Raw genomic sequence first — 25,214 nt, 5'->3', positions numbered from 1 at the left:
AGACAGAGAGAGAGATTTCTATTTGTATTCAAATAGAATAAATTTCATGCTTTTGGATAGCTGAATATGTTTTCAGCTTTCTCTTTTACAGAATAATGCTCCAGGATTTCCAAATCAATCTTTGAGTTACAGATTGTATCTACTTGTCCCAGGTTATTCGTCTCTAAATTGATGGTCGATTTCCTTATATTTGAGTTTCTGAGCCACTCCATATTTTCTAACTTGGAGAACCAATTACCACTTCACTGGAACTCATTGAATTTGTGTAGGTGTCCAACCCTAATGACTGACATTTAAGAACAAATATGTGCCTTTGGAATACTGTTCAAAATTAGATGCTGGCACGCTTCAAACTCACTAACCTCTGAGAATGGGAGCAGATGCTTTGAAGCACTATAGTATATATTGAACAAGAACAAATACCCACAGCCCTCCACAATCACAGGCTATGAATGTCATGTTACGTTTACCTCTGACCTTTTGGTCTGTTTCTAGATGGCGTTTGCTAATGATTTCCTGGGGGTCTCTGCAACTAACACTAACATTGGGCAAGAGTATTGGGAATACTCTTGCAGGTCACCGTTTCCATCATGTGCAAAACTGTGTGGCAAACAATACATTATGGGTAGTGTTTGTTAGAGGAATATTTGTGACAATTTCTAATGATAGCTTTCAGCAAAATTTAATCTGCATTTTATTGAGTTTTATGTTGCTGGTGTGTATCATGTACTCTAAGGAAAAGAGTGAGATCATGGTAATTCCTTTCTGCTCTACACTTCTACTGCATAAAATTATGCATTTAAAAATTACTATTTGAAGGGAAGAATTTTCTGGAATACCCTACAACTATTGAGCTAATTCTACCATTTGTAAAAGCTAAAGTGAAAGCATAAACAAATAGTGAGGGGAGCTTCCCTGGTTGGGCAGTGGTTAAGAATCCACCTGCCAATGCAGGGGACATGGGTTCAATCCCTGGTCCTAGAAGATCCCACATACCGTGGAGCAACTAAGCCCAGGCACCACAACTACTGAGCCTCTGCTCTAGAGCCCGCGAGCCACAACTGCTGAAGCCGGTGCTCCCAGAGCCCGTGCTCTGCAACAAGAGAAGCCACCGCAATGAGAAGCCTGCACACCGCAATGAAGAGTAGCCCCCGCTCACTGCAACTAGAGAAAGCCCGTGTGCAGCAACGAAGACCCAACACAGCCAAAAATAAATAAATAACAAAAATAAATAAATAAGTTAAAAAAAATAATGAGGGCAGAAGCAGGAATAAAAGGGAGCTACAGGTAGCTAGGGTGCAACCTAATACCAGAGTGGCAGGGCATTTGGTAGGAACATACCATAATTATCTTGGTAATAGTATAGCAATAAGAATTTTGTTTCAAACGAACAATTTACTTCTTATTTACTAATGTTTCCAGTAGTAGGAGTAAAACTATATTCAAAACATTAACATTTTAACATATTTCCCACTGTTTAGCAATGATCTAAACTGGTTACACAGGGGGAAGAAATGAAACTTATCAATACAGGTTACGATAGCATGCCTCATTCACTCAATATCTATAAATACAAGGGCAAGGTTAGGTAGATGTACAGAGCTTGCACTTTCTAGAACCTAAAGGTGTATGGCTAGAGAAGGTCATGTTAGGATTCATCAGAAACCCTCCCAGGATACGACTGGCTCCTTGCTGCCTAGTAGTTCTGGCAATCAATTTTGATTATAACTTTCAGAAGGTTTCCACTTGGTGAGATCATGGTGTAGGGGTGAAAAATGTTTATGCCTATATCTATGTATATAACTGGTTTGCTCAAATAGTCATACTAGTAAAATACTGCTAAATAAATTAATACTCCTTCTTAGCTTTCTGTGAAAAGAAAATTGAAATCATGTGTTGGGATCTTTAACATAATCAAGTTTCCGTGCCATAGTATCACCTTAAATATCAGCTTTGAACTTGAATGTAGAATTATAATACAAACAGGTTTTTAGCTGGCAAAACTGTTCTGTACACACAAAAATTTTTAAACAGTATCTTAAAATGTTGCCTGTGTGAAGTTCTGGATGTCAGAAAAAGCAGTTTATTTTCAACGTAATTCAAATTTAGAATAGCAGAGCATTTTGTAACTTAGAGCAAAGGTATGTTCCCTCTGGCTTCACTTCTGATATCAAGTTCAGCTTATAAATTTTCCATGAGATCTGCTTGCAATAAAAATTATAGTTTGTCTGATTCAGTGTTGTTCCTTTATAGTACACCAAGATAGCACACCAAAGGTGACAAAAATAAAATAAAGCAAAATGAAGTGAGCACAAATAGCTTATTATGGAAAAAAGAAAGCTGGTTTAGGAGCCCAACAGAGAAAGGGGGTACCTATTATAAGTAGTAATTTTGTTATTTTCACGCTCATAATATTTTAGATCTGCAGAAATGCTATGGCCTATATTATGAGGCCCTAAAAGAAATCAAGTACGTTATTCCGCAAGTCGTAATCCTCAAGAACATTATATCTTAAGGTCAACATCTGAGTGGGTATTATTTAGACGTGCCAATCATTGGCTTAAATGCAAAACAATTATAAAATAATCAACAAGCCCCTAATACATACATTAATTTACCTTGGCAAATATTGACATTTCCTTTTTTAACAATTGGCAATGTTTACCCAGGCCACAGAAGAAATGGGGAAATCTAGAGAATTCTAGAAAAAGAGTTAGCTGTGAATATACTCATACTAATATAGTCTATCTTTCTCCCTAACCACACAAAGCCTACATACACTCACATAAAATTCCGCAAATGATCAATTCTGTGAATCTGAGCCCTCCTCTTCCAACCCCACACTCGGACTCTTGCACATAGTAAAAATGCGTGTCCACAGCTACACATGGTGAATGCTAAAAGAAAGCAAATGCTTTCCCACTCTAATCAGTCTTATTTTCTCAACATCTTACTGAGAGTCTTTTATTTCTTGTACTGGTGTCCTATACGACTAGCGACCCATGGATACTAAACAATACTGTCTGATAGGTAAGTGGTATTTAACTATTTGCTTAAATATCACATATACTGAGAAACTGTAATTTAGGACACTTCTGTGGAAGTAAATTTTAGGAATTTGGGTGGATCTAGGCTGATTACAAACTCTTTCCATGAGAAGAATAAACACTTAAAGCCCTTCAAGTATTGGAAATTAATTTTAATACATGTGATAGTCTGATATTAGCTATATCTGATAGCAATAGCTTTGATATTGGGTAGGTTAGATTTTAAAGACAAGCAGGTCTGTTATTTGTGAGCTGTGTAATATTAGGTAGTAGCTCTTAACCTTACTTTCCTCATCTATAAATGGAGAGAGTAACAGGGTCCTCCTCAAAGTGTGATTAGTGATCCTGTCATATCAGTATTCAATCAAGCTATCGTTTTTATACAAAGATTATTATTATAATAATTCCTCACCTTATAATGCCCTTTTAATGATTTTTAATGGAGTGTGTGTGTGTGTGTGTGTGTGTGTGTGTGTGTGTGTGTGGCAGGATGACTTCTTATACTGTTAACGAGGAGATTCATGAATTGGAGTTGAATTAATGTCTCATCTCCTTTCCAAGTACAAGAATGTATGACTCTATGATACTAAACAGTAACTTTCTTCATAGCAAATTCTTTGGGACATTTATACGACTTTGCTAATGAAATTATCTTATAATGAATGTGTTGCTACTTACATTTCTAAAGCTGTCAACTAGTTAAAAATCTAATGCCTATACCCTCTGCAGTGAACTTTCACTCATATTTTTACCTGTTTTCCTTTATTAAGAGAATAGCTCTTACCTACATAAACTGTAAAATAACTCTCATAGGCCTTTCTTTTCCATCTACTCTCCATTTCTCTGTTTCTCTCTCTCTCTGCCTGCCTGCTTTCCTTCCTTCCTTCCTTCCTTGCTTCCTTCCTTCCTTCCTCCCTCTCTTTCTCTCTCCCTTTTTCTTCTCTTTTTTTCTTTCATATTTGAGTCTGGTTGTATGTTATGCTCACCAACAAATGACAAGAGTGAGCTGCCAGCTTTAGTTGTGGGGAATTTTACGTCTAATCCCATTTTTAACGGATTGAAACACGTCGACTCAAGTTATCACATCAGAAGGATTTTTCTTCAGGGGGAGAAAAATGGAACGTGGTTGATAGCATAGGTGCTAGATGCTTCAGGCAAAGGGGCTGACCGTGAAAGAGAGACAAACAAGCAGGGGTACATTAAAAGTGTCCTCCAACTCAGTTCAGGATTTTTCTCCCACACTCTCTCCCCAGTTGCCTCCTCTGGATGCTAATTTCGGCATTTGCGAAAGGACACATTTTGTTGTAACTCCAAGAGCCCATTAGCAACCACATAAAGAGCCTTCCTGGTGCCCACTGCAGTTCATTGGTTGCAGTGGCTGAGAGCTGTCGTGGGCAGGGCACAGAGGCAGGTTTTCCAATCACAAAAAGTACTCCAAAAGTGAACACTTAAAAAACAACTACATGCCATAACAGAGGGCCAGCAGAGAGAACATTAGTGTTATAGAGATCCAAGAAGCAGAAAAAAGGATTGGAGAATGTATTGAGGTGGTCTGGTAAGGCAGGCCTGCCACTGAGAGGTGCTGACGACAGCTGTGCACTGGGCAACCTCTTTGCTTCTAAAAACACGGGTTCTGAAGACGTAAAGATTTGAGTTTCAATCCTTGGAAAAATTAAAATTCTCCAAATTGCAATTCCTTTCCCTGTGAAATAGGGGAAACAATCATTTTATAATAAGGTATCTGGAAGTTTGAAGTAGATTTTGATACAAGACACCTAGCCTAGAACTTACTCTTTAAGTGCTCAATTACTGATAGTTGCAGTTATTAATTTATTACTATTATTGCTGGTACTTTGTCCTCTATTATGATTTCTAGAATTGCCATCTTTTGATTTTTCCCACCAACAGATTCATCTCAGCTAAAGCTCTTCCTCACCCGTGGCCTTTAACTCCCACACCCCATCTAACCTCTCATGAAGTTTTGTACATTTTTACCTCCTAAATCTTGGGAATCTGTCACTACCTTTGCCTTTCCGTTGCCAATACCCTCATCATTTCTACCTAGAGAATTATTTCTACACTTTTCCCCTATCTCTACTCCCACCAACCTCTAATCCATCCTCCATACCACAGCTAACGTGCTCCTTCTAATATTCAAATCTGATCCCATCCCTCACTTATTTAAATACTTCCTGTATACCTCACGGCCCTTAGAAAATGGTTCAAACTCTGTAGCATTCAAGATCCTTCCAAAATTTGGCCTAAAAACTTTTTTTTCATTTTCAAAAACAACCTTTTGCTTCATTCCTATTCACATTATACAGCAAACAGACCATTTCATCATTCCTTGCTTGGTAGGTGTTTTCTCAGCTTAAGATCTTTCCTGGTCTTCCCTGGTGAATTTTTTCCCTTCAAGATCAAACTCAGCTGCTTCTTCTGTGCTCTTCTAATACTTAAAATATGTTCACACCTTAGCATTGTGGTTCGAAATTTTACTTCATTGTTTACCTCATTCGAATGCATGTTACTGATGCTCATGTTTTTTTTTTTAATGTTATTTATTTATTTATTTTATTTATCTTGAAACTCCGAACCTAGCCCAGGGTCTGAAAAATAGCAATCAATGAGGTTCATTTGTTTTGCCTCCATTTCTTTATTAGAAAGATGCTTTCATCTTGGAAAACCAGCATTCCCAGTAAACTAGCACTGCATAAAAATGGGATTTTTACTATGTATTACCAGCCATTCTGTGGGTGATTAATCATGGCCAGCAGTATTTTGTAGGAAAAAAAAATTTTTTTTTTTTAGAAAACACAACTTTTTAAAAGGGAGCTTTGGAAATTTTCCCTGTATCAAAATCAGCTGCAAAAGCTTTATTGGACCACCAGTGAATTGTTTGCAAACAAGACAGTTTGCCATAAATAAATTCAGAGGCAAGGCAAATACAAAGAAAAATTAAACAAATAGGACTGAAACAAAATATCTGGAAAAGCTGAGGTACAGTCCAATGTTCTGGTAAACATAGGATCCAGTACAAGGTGGAATGTCTATTCCTGAGAGGGATACTTATTCAGCAGTGTGGAAACAGAGACGACAATTTTGTGGTTGGTTTGATGAGTGATTTCTGATTAAAGTATCAGAAGCAAACTGAAGTGGTGAAGAAAATTGCTCAACTAACTCTGCTAACTGAAATGATTAAAAAAATGTAAAAGAATTCATGGTTTTAGTAGCTAAAGAAGAGATAGGCACCAGAACAAAGAGAGAATAGTCACCTTTGGTAATACTGAGTGTTATTATAGAAAGCTGAACTTTAGGATTTTTTTCTTTCAAGGGTTGAGTATTTACATAAAGACGAAGAAGTCTCAATAATATGAATGCTCTACTTATAGGAGAACAGATAAGCATATGGAAAGGCTTCCTGTCTCCTACTGCAATGTAGCTAATGACCACTTGTCCTTTGAGAAACCACATTCTGAATCCTAGTAGCTTCTTTTGCTCAGTGAAGTTTTCCCAGCTCCTCATATACAAGTTTGGAAAGGAAGTCTGATGAAACATAAAGGGTATCAAGGGTAAATGGTACGGTAAGCAGGACTCTTAACACTCCCTGATGTCAGAAGAAAATCTGGTTTGCAGATGGTTCAGTCCATACTGAAGAGCTCAGTGAGAACTATTTTAAGTGCATGAGGGCTAACGATATTTAATGAAAGCAGGCTCAGGAAAGAGTTGGATATTCTTTAGCCCAATAATGCTAGGTTTCTTATTTTAAAAAGATTAAGGTCAAAGTCACAGTAGTGAAGGAAATACAGTTCTCTCATAGAACATGAGATTGTATAGCCTAAAATAGTATAATTTATGGAGCAAGGTAATTCAGGAGGAACCCAGACACAGCCATCTCTAGTGGAGAGGATGTGTTTGTGTTTTTCTTTCTCTCATGGTGCCAGAATTTTTTTCGTTTTCAAGACAGCAGAAGTCTGAAGTCTGAGGCTGACAAGTTTGAAGGATATCAGGCAAGGCAGAGGGCTAGGATTCCTTTACTTGCAGAGACAGGGAGAGTTTCCCAAGGGAGGCCCCCCGGTTGGAGAGGGTGTTTTATTAGAGGAACCATATGAGGACCAAAGAGGACTGGGGATTTACAGAGGAGGGTGAGTGGATGAGAAGGGCTCCATGTGGGATGCTCGAATAAGGCCTGAGTGGTGCCTCCTTCTCCAGCCCCTCTGTTCTGTCCCTCTCCCCGCTTCTGTCCTACATCCTTCACATACCCTCACACCCAACCTTATGTGGTTCACCAGAGTAAATTAGATAAAAGATGGCTTCAGGTCTCTGTGCTCTGAACTTCTTTAAAAAACTATTTAAATATCCATCAGAATTCCAAACGTGCTTGGTCTAGAAAAAGTGTGTAGACGTACTCATAAGAGGGCACTGCCCCCTTCCAAACACTGTCCCTACATGGTAGATTACTAGGCATGGAGGGTTACATGCCAGGAGATGACTTTCAAGTCTTTCCCGAGAGATTTAGGAATATTTCCCCCTGAAGAGTAGTCAAAAGCACCCCTATCTGCCACGTGGTATAGACAGGATGGTCACAGGTAATATTGGAAATTCATGTAAAATAGATGCATTTGAGATAGATGGATATCAGAGACTAGGTGCACTTGGAGAGACTTGCAGTTCCCATACACTTTTTAGAAGTTGATTCAGACTTGTGGATATGATAGGTCATTTTAGAGAACCCAGAGGAAGGAGGAAGCACTCTGTCCTTCTTGCTGCTGGGAGGCAGTAATTAATAAAGATGATGGTTAAACTCTCTCCAAAATGACAATGCTAAATAAATGCGAGAAAACAGTCATCTGAAACTCTGATTGTCTTGCCTGACTTGTTGACCCACATTATAAGCTAGGAAATAATTTCGTCATGTCATGCATCCTGATATGTGGCAGACATTACATTCCACCTGCTGACAGAATTATCATTTATGACTCTGTTCTCTATTTTAAATGGCCTATTAGTCAAATAAAGTAGTCTTTCATGGTGTACACACACACACACACACACACACACACACACACACACACATATATACTAATTAAGCAAAACTCCAGTGCAAAAGGCCGAATATTCTGTGAATTCAATTGCTCTGCAATTTTCCTGTGCAGTTTCTTTCTTACATATCATGAAGATGCAATATTTATTTACACAGGACAATATGAATATGGAATTATTCTAAATTTGTATGGCCAGCATTGCATTACATTTACTATTGATTGTCAGCTAATTGTAAAATTTGTTAGGACAATATCCTCAACTAATCCAATATACTTCAATAGTAGAATAGTAGATTTTCATGTTCCTATATCCTTGAAAATACAGGAAGGACTTGAGTAATCCCCATGAATTTCCCTGAGGATCAACAAATTTCTAAGTGATGTTAAGAAAGAATCCTAATACAATCATAGCATCAGAGAGTTGAGAGTTCCTGGAGGTATCACATAATTTGATTACATTCCTTAAGGTACATAAGCCAGCCTCCAAAACTGACTTTTTCTTCCTAAGACATTTTTATGACTTACAAAACTTACCACCAGGCAGTCCTTACTCATGCCTAACCTAAACCCCCCCATTTCAAATAATCCTCTCATTTTGTTCTCAGTCACATGGACAATAGCTACTCACCACCTCTAGAACACTATTTCTTTATGTAATAAAACATTTCTTTTTCATTTTCTTCCTTCAGCCTTCTCTTTGCTGAGTTAAACACTAAATCCCTTTACTTTTACTCGCAGGATCTATTACTCCCTTTTTTACTTTGTAATTAACTAAGCCATCTTTTTTCTCTTCTATTGCAATTTTTGCATAAGTTATGGACCTTATAAATAGATCACAGTAGTTTAAAAGTCCTGAACAACTTATCCACTGCTAGGTGACTTTGGTCATTTTCTTTATAAACACCAATGCTACATTTCAAATTTACAACTGACAGATGATTCGTTCTGAAACTGCCTACATCCCCCAATTTTAAACTATACACACACATGCACACACACACACACACACGTACAGAGTTTGTTCTTTCCATCTCTGAGTGAATTATCACATATTTGTCCCTATTAAACTTCATCTCATTTCTAATCACCTTGTTTAATTTGTCAAGGTCCTTAATGAATTCTTACAGTGTGGTTCTAGTCAATAATCACCCCTACTCATTATAAAGTAATCTGCATATTTAATAAGCTTACTCCCTATTCCATACTTCAAATCAACACTGAAAATGTTAATTAGAGTCAGGGCCAGTGCTGACTTATGGAAAAAACTTTATACAATATACCCTCCAAGGCTGAAACTGAACCACTGATCAGTACCCCACAGCTGGGCCACTAACAAGCTGTGAAACAATAATACACAATATTACTACATAAAACAATGACCCAAATAAAATACAGTGTGGATTCAAATGAGGAATCAATAGTAATTTGTAATTTTTTTCCCTATAAGGTCTTTGAAGGAGCTCAAAACATTAATCACATTATCAAATTATTCATAGTGGAAAGAAATAACTAGAGAGGAGGAATTTATCAGAAATAACAGTAGGGCTAATTTAATAGCCTATTTGAAGACCCAGGGAAATGTTATTGTCAAAATAAGGTGGAAGGTCACTGTTTCAGTGAAGCTTCTAATGAATCTTTCTTACTAAAACAAAAATCCTCACTCTTCATAATACAGAGCAGGGGACCAAGTGTCTATTGATAAGTTAAAATTTCCCAAATACAAAAGATATTTTCCTTCTTTGCAGTACAGTAGGTCTCTGGATTTCTCTGAAAAAGATTTTTTTGAATCATCCAGAGAAACTATCCTCTATTCCCAGTTAGGTATATAGCTTTTTTGAGAAATGTCAACGAAAAGCAGATATAAAATGCATGTCTTAATGCTCAGAGTCAGCTCTTATTCACAGTCACTCACATTATAAATATGCGGACTGTTTTGTTTTGTTTTCGGTACGCGGGCCTCTCTCACTGTTGTGGCCTCTCCCGTTGCAGAGCACAGGCTCCGGACGCGCAGGCTCAGCGGCCATGGCTCACAGGCCCAGCCGCTCCACGGCATGTGGGATCTTCCCGGACCGGGGCACGAACCCATGTCCCCTGCATCGGCAGGCGGACTCTCAACCACTGCACCACCAGGGAAGCCCCGCGAACTGTTTTTTAATGTGCTCCCCACCCCCCATTCAGTAGCAAATGTTGAGAGTTCTGCATCCCTCTCAGAAGATTACAATCGTCATTCTGACAAAGCAGCCCAGCCAGCTGGCTGCAGATCTTGTTCTTTGCCCTCTTGGAAACTTTCCATGATCTGGGGCATCTGGTGATTTCCAAAATTGTCCTTAGGCTAAAAGATCAGGGTTGGAGAAATAGGGGCTGTAGTAGGGGTGTGTGTAGTGAGTGTGTGCATGTGTGTGTGTGTGTGTGTGTGTGTGTGTATGTGTATGTGTGTGTGTGGTGGGGGGTGGTGGAGTAGAAAGCCATTAAAAATAAATTGACTGGGCTTCCCTGGTGGCGCAGTGGTTGAGAGTCCGCCTGCCGATGCAGGGGACACGGGTGCATGCCCCGGTCTGGGAGGATCCCACATGCCGCGGAGCGGCTAGGCCCGTGAGCCATGGCCACTGAGCCTGCGCGTCCGGAGCCTGTGCTCCGCAACGGGAGAGGCCACAACAGTGAGAGACCGGCTTACGGCAAAAAAAGAAAAAACAAAAACAAAAAAACAAACAAAAAATAAATAAATAAATAGACTATCTTTAGATGATAGGAGCTTGTGGAGGAGCTAAGAGAATCAGAGAACTAATGGGGTCAAGCAGATACTTAGCGGAGGGTGGAGGTCAGCACACCAGGATCGCTGGCAGGATGGTGTGCTGCACTGGGAAAGCAAGGTGGGACAAGAAAAACAGAATGAGAAAAATGGTGAAAAAGAGTTTCCTTTCAGTCTAGGGTTTCTTTTATTGAGTAATCTATGCAAATATATTTTTATCATTATCTTAGATCTTGTTTAATAAGATACCTCATTTGTGTAGTTGATATAGAAGTTTATAGTTGAAGAGACACTGGAAGTAACTTAATTCAAACTGTGGGACAAATACTTGTGGAGAAGGAATGGATCACATTTTCAAAGACGGAAAAGTAAGGTACAAAGTGGTTTAAAAACTTACCTTATTATTCAGAAGCAGGAAAGAGACGTGAACACTCAAAGCTAGGTCTCCAGTCCTCTTCAGCAGTGTTCTGCTGAACAACTCTGCCTACCTATTCCATTGTCACCCAGGTCCATCACTTACACTTCTATATTTTAAAATTTTATTTTAATTCAAAAAGTTTTTTTAATTTTAATTTTTTTATTGCAGTATAATTGCTTTACAATGTTGTGTTAGTTTCTGCTGTACAGTGAAGTGAATCAGCTGTATGTATACATATAACCCCTCCCTCTTGGACCTCCCTCCCGCCCCCATCCCACCCATCTGGGTCATCACAGAGCACTGAGCTGAGCTCCCTGTGCTATGCAGCAGGTTCCCACTAGCTATCTATTTTACACATGGTAGTGTATTTATGTCAATTTTAATCTCCCAGTTCGTCCCCACCCTCCCCTTCTCCCACTGTGTCCACACGTCTGTTCTCTACGTCTGTATCTCTATCCCTGGCCTGGAAATAGCTTCATCTGTACCATTTTTCTAGATTCCACGTATATGCGTTAATATATGATACTCGTTTTTCTCTTTCTGACTTACTTCACTCTGTATGACAGTCTCTAGGTCCATCCATGTCTCTACAAATGACCCAATTCCATTCCTTTTTATGGCCGAGTAATATTCCATTGTATATATGTACCACATCTTTACCCTTCTACATTAATTTCACAAAAGCCTGCCCCATGTGCACTGGCTCCTCTAAAATGACTGAGCAGAGTGCTCCCAAGTATAAGAGTTTTACCATATTCTCATACTTGTGGTAGATAGAAGTTATTTATTTGGCTGACTTCAGGTAAGGCAGGAAAATAACAAGAAATAGAGAGGATACAGGAATTTATATTCTTGAGAACTTAATAGGTTTTTAGGCTTAGATGACTAAGGCCGAGAGAGAGAACGAGGTGAGGATTTGACTTGTTTAGAATGATTCAGCTTGTCCAGAAGAAGGAGATCATTTTAGGGGTTGTGGGAGCTTATTAGTTTGGCAAAGTTTTCATCTCAGTGAGCTCAGTGTAAACAGAGTCTATAACAATGCTAAAATAGCCCTGTTCCTGCGAGTCACAAAAAAAGCTGCAGACAACTTTTAATTAAATCCTCACTGAAGAGTGGCTTTGAAAGACCAGCATACTTCTGAGAGTTTTTGTTTTCCAAAAAGAAAGACAAAATTCTGCCTATAACATCTAGATGGCTATATGTTTATAAAACATCCATCACTGTAGTACTTAAGGGCTTTGACAAGTAAGCCATTTTGACACTGAACAGTATAGAGTAAGGAGATGAATGTCTTCCTCTGTCTGCTATGACTATGTACTCTGGAGCTAAGTTTATACAATTCTATACTAAACCAAAACATAAAAAGCAGTATGAATCAGGTCCAACTCACTCCAGCCACCTTGATTTTGGCTAATAAAGTGTGCAATTCCCTGCTGAGAGCTAAGAAATAGCCTCCTACTGAAAGACTGAAGTAGGTGAGACACTAAGGAAACTGAGAGAACATACCATTCTGGGCTCCCTGTCTTATCCTGGAATAAAAGAACAAAGAAATGGCTTTCATATTTCTTTCTGATTTCTTATGAGGCTATAAACAAGTCATGGAGTTCCATAGTCTCAAGCCAGATTCTAAGAAATCCTTTTCTGGTTCATTCATTCAATGAATATTTACTTGTAACCAACTGTGTACTCAGTAAGGTACTACATAAGGCACTGTGTTAATACAAGTCATAAAACCACCCTCGAGAACATATATTGTAATTGGGAAGGTAAAACAAGTAGAATAATACTCCAGTACAAGGCTAGATGTTGCTCAGAGTGTAAACAAGGTAGATGCAAAGGCATTCAAAAAAGGGAGCCACTAAATTCAGTTATGAAAACTCTGTGGAAAACTACACAGAGGAAGTGGTATACAGCTACAGGTTATGAAAGATGAGTTAAAAGAGAAAACGTGCCTGACACATAGATATCCTGACCTGGGTTGAGTGTTAGTCACTAACAGTAGCAACTTAATCTTCATGAGAGTTAAGCTAAAGTGAGACAACAGAATGAACCATTTGGCTAAATCCTTATTTTTCTTTTAAACATCTTTATTGGAGTATAATTGCTTTACAAGGGTGTGTAAGTTTCTGCTTTATAACAAAGTCAATCAGCTATACATATACATATATTCTCATATCTCCTCCCTCTTGCATCTCCCTCCTAAGTTCTTATTTAGGCTTAAGATCAGATAAGGCTTGCTGAGAGACAGTTTTTTACCTTTGAGGGGCTTGGAGGATTAAGGGGCAGGGCAAGAAGACGACGCCCATGAAGTAGGGCAGGGCGGTGGTAGCTGTGTCAGAAACAACAGCAGCGGCAACAGGGAACTTTGAGGTTTAGCTGAACCAGGTAAAGGAAATAACTGAGTGTATGAAATTGTGGACAAAATGGTAAAAAGAATAGTTATTAGTACCACCAAAAATGAGAGTGAAGGGAAGAAGAGTTCAAGGAATTTTACATGAGCTCCTGGGAGCAAGGAGAAAAATGGAAGCAAATCCTAGGTAGGGTGTGTCCAGGAACTGTGCTGTTATTTATGTCTTTTTTCCCCCTCATTTATTCTTTATACTAAAAGTTATGAAGTTGAACTCATTCTCTTCTTACTCTTAGGGAAAATAAGGCTTAAAATAATTACAGAAAATGACAAGATCATTTGCTACTAAGTGGGAGAGATTTTAAATGCAAATTTATTTGAGTCCATGGCTCTGGTGTCTGTTTCTAGGATACCATGCAACTTAGAAATATCTGGAATTGACTTAGCTAAATATAATTCAGCCATTAATTCTCTTCTGCAAATCTTTATTTTTCAAAGAAACTTATAATGATACTGATGGTTTTCATTCATTCATGTATCCACGCATATATTATTTATTTATTTCATTCAGTAAAGATTTAGTGTATTTGCTAATTGCAGACTATATGACCCACTGGTGAAGACAGAGGTTCTAGTGCCAACTGCCTGGGTTTACTACCCTAGCTTTTAGTTTTGTCATCTCCAAAAAGGAGATGAAAATAATCTATCTCTCATAGGGCTAGTATGAGGATTAAATGAGAAAATCTACACAAAGCATTAGGAGAGTGTCTGTCACATAGCAAGCACTCATTGTTAGCTGCTCTTATTAATACTCTGTGCCAGGTACTCTGAGAAGGATTAGGGGAACAAATATGAAGGTGACATAGTCCTTGTCTTTGAAAAATGTACACTCTCAAAGAGAAGACACATGTGTAATGACTAATTGTGCCTGAGCTAACCGAAGATGCCAGAAGAGAATGCAGTTCTGGGTCATTTCAGTGAGTGGGAACAGCATGGAAACTCCAAAGAAGCATGAAATATCCTATAAAAGTTTGACTTGACTGGAGCATGAACAAGTGTGAGAATGAATTAATTGGTGCTAGTAGGCAAAAAAGAAGCTGATCAGCTTTTGAACGGTTTAATAAGCTCTGCTGATGGAATTGAACTTTATTTTGATAGAATGAGGTAATAATGGAGGCTTTAGAGCCAATTTTAAGGATGTAAGAAGGTAACTGTCTGGACTCTACACTCTGGAGGGTAAACTGGAATGGGAAGATAATGGATAGAAGGAAGCAATAGCTGGGGTAGGAGAAAAGACAATAATAAGTAGAGCTGCAGGCAGGGAAAGTCAGGCTCTTTTATTGCCTCATATCAATAGAGGAAGAAAATTAAGAAGAAAAGCAAGATTTAGGGGAAAAGGTGGAGAAGGAATAGGAGGGGGAAATAGAGTTAGCCTCTACCTCATTCTGAAAATAGTTCACTAATCAAACAATGTAATCCACCAAACAGGCTAAAGGAGAAAAAAATCACCTGAGCATATCGGTCGACGGGAAAAAAAGCATTTGACAAAATCTAACATCCATTCATGATAAAAACACATAGAAAACTAGGGATAGAAAAGAATTTCTTCAACTCGACAAAGAATACCTACAAAAACCCTACAGCTAACCTTACACCTAATAGTGAAAGACCGAATGCTTCCCCAAGACAGAGAACAAAATAGAGATGTCCACTCTCACCACTCTTATTTGACGTAGTATCAGAAGTTCTAGTCATCACAGAAAAGGCAACAAAAGGAAATAAAAGGCATACAGGTGAGAAAGAAAGAAACACAACTGCTCAATTTTGTAAATGGCATGAAGGTTTACATAGAAAATTCCAAAGAATCTACCAAAACTCCTAGAACCCCTGAACTCACATCAGGATCACAAGATAAAATCAGCATATTAAAAACCGTATTTTTATAGTAGCAATGAATATGTGGAAGCCAAATTCAAAGATCCAATACCATTTATAATCACTGGGATAAAAATAAATACTTAGGTATAACTCTACCATATATAAGACTTATATGCTATAAATTACAAAATGTTGATAGAAGAAATTAAAAATCTAAATAAGCAGAGAGATATACTGCGTTCATAAATTGGAAGACTCAACATAGTAAAGATGTGAATACTCCCCAAATTGATACACAGGTTTAATGCAATTCCTATTAAAATTCTAGCATTACTTTTTTGCAGATATAGACAAGATCATTCTAAAATTTATATGGAAAGGCAAAGGAAGTAGAATAGCTAAAATAATTCTGAAAAAAAAAAAAAGTAAGTGGGAGGAATCCGTATCCTCAATTTCAAGCTACAGTAATCAAATCTATGCTGTTAGCAGAGAGACAGATACCTAGATCAATGGGACAGGATAGGGAACCCAGAAATAGACTCACACAGTATGCGAACTGATTTTTCTTTACAAAGTGCACAAGCAATTGAATGAAGGAAAGATAGTTTGTTCTTTTGGGTTTTTTTCCCAGAAAACGCTCCTGGACATTTGAATATCCATAGGCAAAAAATGAACCTCAACCTAAACTTTACACCTAGTACAAAACTTAACTCAAAATGGATGACAGATTTAAATGTGAAATGTAAAACTATACAAGTTTTAGCATAAAACAGTTGAAAATTTTGGGGACCTAGGAGTTCCTTGAAGAGTCTTAGACACGACGTCAAAAGTACAAAATCCATAAAAAATAACTGGTAAATTTGACTTCATCAAAATCAAAAACGTTTGTTCTATGTGAGACCCTGCAAAGAGGATGAAAAAAAACAAGAAATAGACTAAGAGAAAAATATTTGCCAACCACATGTCTGACAGAGAACTTGTATCTAGAATATGTAAAGAACTCTCAATGGTAAAAAAGCAAACAGTCCAAGTAGAAAATGGACAAAGACATAAAGGGACCTTTCATGCAAGAGGATATAAGGATGGCAAAAAACACATGAAAAGATGCTCAACATCAGTAGTCACTAGGGAAATGCAAATTAAGATGACAGTAAGATATTACTACATTCCTATCAGAAGGGCTAAAATTTTAAAAAGTGACAGCACCAAATGCTGACAAGGATGCAGAGAAACTGGGTCCCCCATATGTTGCTGGTGGAGATGTAAAATGGTGCAGGCGCTCTGGAAAACAGTTCAGCAGTTTCTTAAAAACTAATCACACACCTACCGCACTACCCAACGATCACACTCCTGGGCTTTTATGCCAGAGAAATGAAAACATCCGCGCAAAAGCCTGAGCATAAATGTTCTTAGCAGTTTTATTTGTAATAGCTAAAAACTGGAAACAACAAAAATGCCATTCAATAGGTAAATTTTAAACAAACTGGAAACGACAAAAATAGGTAAATACCACTCAGCAATAAAAAAACAATGAACTACTGATGCATGCAACAACTTGGATGGACCTCAAGGGCATTTTGCTGAGTGAAAAAAAAGCTGATTTCAAAAGGCCACATATTGTATGATTCAACTTATATAACACTCTTAGAATGAGTGGAGAACATCAGTGGTTACCAAGAGCTGCGGATGGTGGGGAAGAAGGTGTGAGTGTGACTATACAGGGGTAGAATGCGGGAGATTTTTGTAATGATGGAGTAGTCCTGTATTGCAGTGGTGGTTAGAGATTCTGAACTTGTGATAAAATGGCACAGTGCTATATGTATACCTAGTACCCATGTCAATTTCCTGATTTTGATACTGTACTGTAATTACTGAAGATGTAACCATTGGGGGAAACTTGGTGAAGGGTATATGGGATATCTCTGTGCTATAATTGCACTCTTTGCAATTTCCTGTGTATATATAATTGCTTCAAAATAAACAGTTAAAAGAAAGTTTGCTTAAATATTAACAGAACTTACTGCTTTATGACAAATTATGGATTATTAATGCTTTGTCCTAGAAAATTTTACTCTACTTTCTAATTTTCTCAAAATAGCCTTATGTTACTTTTATAAGAAGAAAATGTATTAAAATGGAATAAAAATGTCTTATTTCTTTTCTGATGGCTCAAGGTTAAAAGTAATTAATAGGCAGGATGGGGTCCAGGAATAGCAAACCTGGAGATGCAAATTTTTGGCAAAATTGCATCTGAAAAGCAGCCTAACCAGAGTGACTTCTAGAATTTCCTCACATCAGTAACTCTCTTCATCCCTATCTATTTAACTAAGAGGTAGTAAACCACATCCTTTTTTAAAATATGTTAAAAAAAATAAACTGACGCAATACTCCTACATTCACAAGAAATGTAAATGTTAGCCTAGAGATATAAAGTTTCTCAAGCCAGATTTCTCTTAAATTACCCTTAATCCTTAGATAGTTCCACATAAGGAGCCCATGAAACAAGAAGATATGTGATCAGGTTTATATCAAGTAGAGACATACTGTTAAACGCCATAAATATGTTTATTAGATACCTGCAATGAGTTTCCATATGCTCCTCCATTTTTCTCTCTGGCCTATCTTCCTCTCCACAGATAAAGCTGTCTTTCTTAAATGATGTCACTCTTCATTATCTCCAGGAAAAACTCCAAATTCCGTAACAAGCTTTATCATGCCCTTCAAGATGTGGTCCTACCCTCCTTTTCTATTTCACTTCCTGTCACCCTCACATCACCTATCTCAATCCATGAAGTAGATGAACACATTTTGATAACCTACCCTTTGCTAGATATTCTCCTAGGAGTTTCATACCTCTGCTATAAGCCACTTCTTCAGTATGTTGAAATTTATCCTTTAAGATCAAACTCTCCGATGATACATCAGAGAACCTCTGTGATGTCTAATAGTTTTTTTTCCTCTCTCCTCCCCTTCTCTCCAAGTTATTGACTTAAATCACTCCTTCCCTGTGTTCATACAGCATTTTATAAATAATTTATCAGAGCCCTATGTCATTGAGTTCTACACTGTTATCTCCCCGAATAAATTGTGACTCAGGGATAATACCTAAATACATTTATAGACTAAATGCCTAGCACAGTGTTTAAATATCTACAGTTGACCCTTGAACAACGTGGGTTTGAACTGTGAGGGTCCACTTATTCATCTTTTTTTCATTAAAATCATATATGTACCATAAATAGTTTTCCTTCTGATTTTTTAATAATATTTTCTTTTGTCTAGCTTATTTTATTGTAAAAATAAGTATATAATACATATAACACACAAAATACATGTTAATTAACAGTTTATGTTGCTGGTAAGGTTTCAAGTCAGCCGTAGGCTATTATTAGTTAAGTTTTGGGAGAGTCAAAAGTTATACATGGATTAGCAAAAATAAACAAATGGGACTACATCAAACTAAAAAGCTTTTGCACAGTGAAGGAAACTATCAACAAGATGAAAAGGCCACCTACTGAATGGGGGAAGATATTTGCAAATGATATACCCGATCAGGGGTTAATATCCAAAATATAAAAAGAACTCATACAACTTGACATTAAAAAAACAAACAACCAGATTAAAAATGGTCAGAGGATCTGAATAGACATTTTTTTCCAAATGTCTGTATAAATTACAGACATTTAACATACAGATGGCCAACAGGCACATGAAAAGATGCTCAACACCACTAATCACCAGGAAATGCAAATCAAAACCACAATGAGCTACCACCTCGCACCTGTCAGAATGTCTATTATCAAAAAGGCAACAAGTAATAAGCGTTGGTGAGAAGGTGGAGAAAAGGAAACCCTGTGCATTGGTGCAGCCACTATGGAAAACCGTATGGAGGTTCCTCAAGCAATTTAAACCAGAACTAGAGTACGATCCACAAATTCCACTCCTGGGTATTTATCCAAATAAAGTGCAAATACTAATTTGAAAAGATTATGTTCTTTTGAATTGAAAAGATTATGCACCCCTATGTTCACTGAAGCATTATTTACAGTAGCCAAGAAACAGACTCAGAGGAAAAGAGATCAGATTTGTGGTTACCAGCTAGCTACCTCTGCCTCTCCTGGTGTGCAGAAGTGACTTTGAATTTTGGGAATAGAGATGTGGATGGTAGATGTTTGTTAATGGAACAGCAATTGGGCTGGGAAAAGGTACCCTGATGAGCACTGCTTCATTTAACGATAAGCAAATCTCATGAATGTGAATGATTAAGAAGAATGACAGTGCATGGTTTTGTGAAAAAAGTTTTTGCTTTTCTAAGAAAAATCAGACTTAGAATTTTCCAAGAAAGTTTGACATTAGTTATAAATGGAACTTTGAATGTTTCCAAGAAACATTACAATTATGTTTACCAACACAGCTGAAGCATGAAATTAGAAGCTACCTTTAAGTTTGGGGAGAGAATCAGGTCTCTTTTAACTTATTTGGCTCTGATTTTCCCCTTTCATAATTAACCTAGTGAAAAGATTAGAAGGAAGGGGAGATTCATTATACCCAAAGTTGACTTTTAATAATGTGAGTTGGCATTAGAAAGAAATAATTTGTTAAAAAAATGAATGTTCAGTTATTTTGGATTGTGGAAAGCTACACCTGAGGGAAACATCATGTGCAATTAGGATCTTTTTCCATTAGACTTTACTTTAGAAAATCCTATGGGTGTAAAAATGTGATAGAGGCTTTTGCTCCCACTGCTACTGCATGAAAGTCTAGATACTAACGAATGCTGGCAAAGTTGTAATGACTAAATAGCTCAGATATACACACACCATGAGGCCTGCGACCTCAGTGAAAGGGCGGCTCAAGCAAACAAATTTTAAGAACCAGCAAGACACAAATTGTAAGATAAAGAGAAACTTCAGTAGGTAAAGTCATGAATTGGTATTGGATTGATGTAGGTTAGATTTCCAGCTCTGACACTATTCACTGTGTGCTAGTGAGCAGTTAACTTCCAAATTTCTGTTTCTTGATCTACAAAGTAGGAATCATAGTAGTAGTTGTATTATTAGGGTAATTTTGAGTAATAAAGGGGATATATATATATATATATATGCTTGATAAATTCATAATAAATTCTCAGTGAATAATATCCATAATTTTTATTATTTATGATTGTCACATGCTACATAAAATCAGTTATTTAAAATGTTCTTCATTCATTTATTTTAAAATGTTTCAAAGTCAGATCTGAGCTACATAGTAAAAACCTATGTACTTTAAGTACTCTTAAAATATAACATGTGAAACAAAGTTGACCAGAAGTATATTAGTAAGATTAAAATGCTCCATTTTAATTTTTTAAAACTATTTTTCTTAATGTGATTTCCATTGACTGGTCTGGCAAGCAGTCTTACCCTGAGTGGCAGGTATCAATTATAGACATAATTAGCTCATGCTGGGATATACGCCTAGAGAATCGACCCAACACAAAAATCTCCTAACTTTTGATACTTTATTTCCTCAGACAAATTGAGGATTTGAATAATGTCATCCTTTACATCACTATACTTAGCAATGAATGAGGCTATGACACATCCTTTATAAAGTTCCCTAAAAAGCAACTAGCCATACAAATGTACAAGGGTGTGGAATGGGGACTAGTGTGGCATAGTTAGAACATAGATTCAGGAATGAGACAGATTTAAGGTCTGGTCTTTAATCAATCACTTATTAGCTGCATGATTTGAGGCAAGTTACTTATCTTTTCAACTTCAGTTGTAAAATGGGTTATTAGTAAGTAGTATGCATTCCAGAAGATGGTTGTAAGTATTAAATAAGCCAATGCACATCAAACATCTAGTACAAAGTTTGGCATCTTGTGAGTGCTCAATAAATGTTAATTATTATTTGCACAATTTTACTAATTCATTGATTTCTTGGGCTCGGACATTGTAATCATTTTCATTATTGCTTAAAATAGGACTCTGATGGGGTCATGAGCTTAAATTTTCCATGAGCTTCACTCTGGATCACTTATAACTTATGCCACATGTAGAACTGGCTACAAGGGTAGTAAGTTAAAAGGATATGAAGGTTCTGCACCAAAGAAATAACTGGGAAAACAACTTAAGACTGATGAGAGAAGTCGGGAACATCATTTTCATAAATGAATGAAATAATTGACTATTAGTAGCTGAATTTTGAGGTTTCAATTTATATACACAAGCAGTTGAAGAAAATACCCTATTTCTTTTTAGATCATTAATTCTTGACTTTATTTTAGTATTGTGCTATAATAATTTTGCAACTACTAATGGAATTCATTTACATACTATTTTAAAGGCAAGAAGAATTCAAGTTTTCTCTTAAGGATGAAGTAAATCCCTAATTAATTCCTCGACAAAGTTAATTATTCTAATCTTGAACTGTCAACTTTGTTGAGAAATAAATGTTTTTTAACTTTACGAAAGTTCAAACTACCTTGATTTTGGATTAATAAAATTTTCAGAGAAATTTTTCGTAAAACAATATACAGAACACTATGTTCTAATAAGGCAGAAGCTGTACTGTGGCACTGACCTGACCTTATGGTATGAAACCACATAAAGAAAAACTGGCCACGGTAAATCAAAGGCCTTTGGAGTCTCAGGGCTCATGGGAAAGTCATTTGTGAAATGAAGCACTGACTTAGGTAGCTTTCAGGATTCAAAAGTACAGTATAGTTAACGGCAATTTACCACCACTGCAGCTGGAAAAACAGGAGCAATAATACTCACGTTAGCTATAATGCAATGAAGAGACAGAATGTGGTTTTACCTCTTGAAAGCTATTCTCATTCTCTCTCTCTCTCTCTCTCTCCTTCTCCCTACCTATCACCTATCTATCAATCATCCAGTGTCTACCTAACTATTTACTCAGACAGTGCATAATGGGACAGACTCAAGGCAAAGACTGAGCATCTCAAACTTGAAATATGTATATTTTAGTATGTATCCTTTTCCTTCTTTTTAATAATATTGCCCACAGTCATATTTTACAGAGGTTAAAATTCTGAATATGTGTTATCCTTCCAGGAAAATGTGGGAAGCAATGTCCAAATTATACCCAGAATTTTACTGTATAAAGAATGCTGTACCAAAACTGTACTTTCAGGAGTTGGACTATGTTGTGATGTCTGCACATCACAAAATTAAGCCTTTACTCAAAAGGAAGTTGTAAATATATTAACAGACATCACATAGCTTTGGCCACGCCTGTCATTTCTCATGCTTTGTATCAAGTGGAATCTTTGTCTACTTACTGGATGGAGCTTTCAATGCGGGTGATAGTGAGGAAAGCAGCAAGGTTTGCTGTGTAAGATGAGATGACAATCAAAGCAAATAGCCACCAAGCCCCCATCATCATTCGGGTAGCCAGAGTTGTGTATGGGACTTCCCCACCTGTGGAAAGAGGCAAAGAGAATAAAAGAACATCAACAAGTCTTTATTTAGAATCTGAAGTCATACACATTCAAGAGCAAGTTAAATTTTAAGTAATGAGAAATCTTTCACATAACATCAGCATGGATCTCTGTATTTTGCTTACGTTCATCACTTCATATTTGAATCTGGTTTATGAGATTATGTGAGACTCAGTCAAACAGAAGCATGATAAATATTTAGTATAACATGTTTAAATGATATTTCTTCCAGCTTGTTCTTCAACCCTAGAATTACCCTCTTATTACAACCTCAGATATACACTTTATATCCAAGGGCTTGACTATTTACTAGTTAGGAGATATTAATACTGTTATGCTTATATTTAACATAACTTTTCAGATTTCTAGTTTAATAAATAATATTAAAAGATTATTTTTTGTTAAATTCCCTAGAATCATAGGTTATTAATAATCTTGGGAGAACACATATGACTATTGGTTTCAGCATCATCACATGTGTTTTGATCTACTCCTAACTGACTCACCACTCTTTTGTAATCTTGTTGTAGAATCTTCTTCTCCATCTTCTAAATGTTGGTGTGTCCTTGGGCTCAGTCTCTAAACTGTTTCTGTTCTGTCCGCTTTCCAACCGCAGCTAATCTCAAGTCCCCTGATGTTGAATATTATCTACAGTATACTTTGATGACTCTCAGATTTATATTTCAAGCTTTACTCTCTCTAGAGAGCTACAGATAAATACCTACATAATTTCCACTTGGAATTTAATGGGCATCTGAAATTTATCACATCTGAATCAGAACGTTTTATTTTCACTCTTGAATGAACACCCCAGTCTACACTATTTCAGGGAATAGCACCACTCTTCACTCTATTTCTCAGACCAAATACTTAGAAACTTTCCAACATCCCATCTGGTAGCAAGTCCTGTCACCTTTATCTTCAACTCACATACCAAATCCTACCTCATCTCCTCACTTCCAGTGCTGTCACATCTTCTTTTGACTGTACTACTAAACCACTTAAATGGTTTACTTGTTTACATTCTATGCACTACCACTCCTAAGTCTATCTCGATGGTGCTCTTTGAAAATGAAAATGAAATCGTGATATTCCTCTGATCAAAACTTCCAATGGACTCCTGTCACTCTCAGAGAAAAACAAAGCAACCCCAAATCTCTACCAAGGCCTATCAGGTCCTACATGAACTGATCTCACATCAATTTCCTGACTTGCATTTTTCCACCCTCTCAATGGCCTTCTTGCAATTTCTTGCATGGAGTTACGCTGATTTCTGTCCTAGGGTCTTTGTACTTGCAATTTTTATGCCTGGAATTCTCTGCTCTTTAATTTAAAAATGACCTTCCCTTTAATTTTTTTAAGTTTCTCCTCAGATGATACTTCCTCACAAATACGTATTTCCATTCTATCTAAAATAATTTCTCACGACCTCATTCTTTCAGTCACTGTATTTTTTAAAAATCATAATTTATCATATATTTTATATATTTTTGTTTTTTTCCTCTTCCTTATTGTCTAGTTTCTAACACAGATACAGTTCCTGCCCCCTTTTAGGTGGGTAAATATTTGTTAAATGAATATATGTTTTGTATGGAGTCAATAATCCTTTTAAAATAAATTAGGTTTACGCTAAGAGTAAAAATAAATTAAAGAGATATAATACTACATTTGCCTAGGTACATCAATATGTGAATGGCTTAACAGGATTCAATTAATTATCATATCAGGCAGATTTTTATGCCAACCACTAATTCTCACTATGCAATATTTCTAAACTTTCAGTGTAGTACAAACATACCCTTTGGGTATGACCTGAGCTATTTTCCTGATGTAATATACTCAGAATAGGCTAACCTCTGATATCTGGAACACGTTTTTTCAAAAGCAGTTATAATGCATTTTGGATATTTTCTTCTTCAAAGCAAAGGAAATATTCACTCAGCTTTTAAAAGATGAAAGTACAATAAAATATTCATTTTTAAACCAAATGGGGACTTCCTAGACAAAATGATTAATTGAAAAAAAAAATAAAATATGAACAAGATGATAGCTAAAGACTGAAAGATGTTAATAAATATAACAAAAGTAGAACAGTAAATTCATGACTGAAACGGCTAATTGAAGGTTTGTGTCCATGAAGTCTTTACCCTTGGTTAGAGTTGTTATCACCCACAAGAAAGAATACTTGCTGAGCTTTCTTCATCTGTGGCATAAAGCCTGAAACTTGGGGAATTCAAATATTCTTGTGGAGTCCAAATAAAATGACATTTTATTTGATATCTG

The 25,214-nt window shown here is 36.8% G+C and overlaps 1 protein-coding gene across 2 annotated transcripts in view; it reads right to left on the bottom strand.

Annotated features, from left to right (window-relative positions):
* The window catches only part of GRID2 (glutamate ionotropic receptor delta type subunit 2), a 1,355,750-nt gene that overhangs the window by 224,001 nt on the left and 1,106,535 nt on the right, over positions 1 to 25,214 (bottom strand). For both annotated transcript variants that reach the window (XM_027116924.1, XM_027116925.1), the window contains one exon: positions 22,773 to 22,911. In XM_027116924.1, the coding sequence (XP_026972725.1) occupies positions 22,773 to 22,911 (139 nt within the window). The remainder of the gene's footprint in view (positions 1 to 22,772; positions 22,912 to 25,214) is intronic.

The sequence above is a fragment of the Aethalodelphis obliquidens genome, unplaced genomic scaffold, assembly GCF_003676395.1.
Source record: "Aethalodelphis obliquidens isolate GAN/ISIS:26980383/991018 unplaced genomic scaffold, ASM367639v1 scaffold17, whole genome shotgun sequence".
Taxonomy (NCBI): Eukaryota; Metazoa; Chordata; class Mammalia; order Artiodactyla; family Delphinidae; genus Aethalodelphis; species Aethalodelphis obliquidens.
Note: the sequence above shows the minus strand (reverse complement) of the source record. Positions and strands in the feature narration are given on the sequence as shown.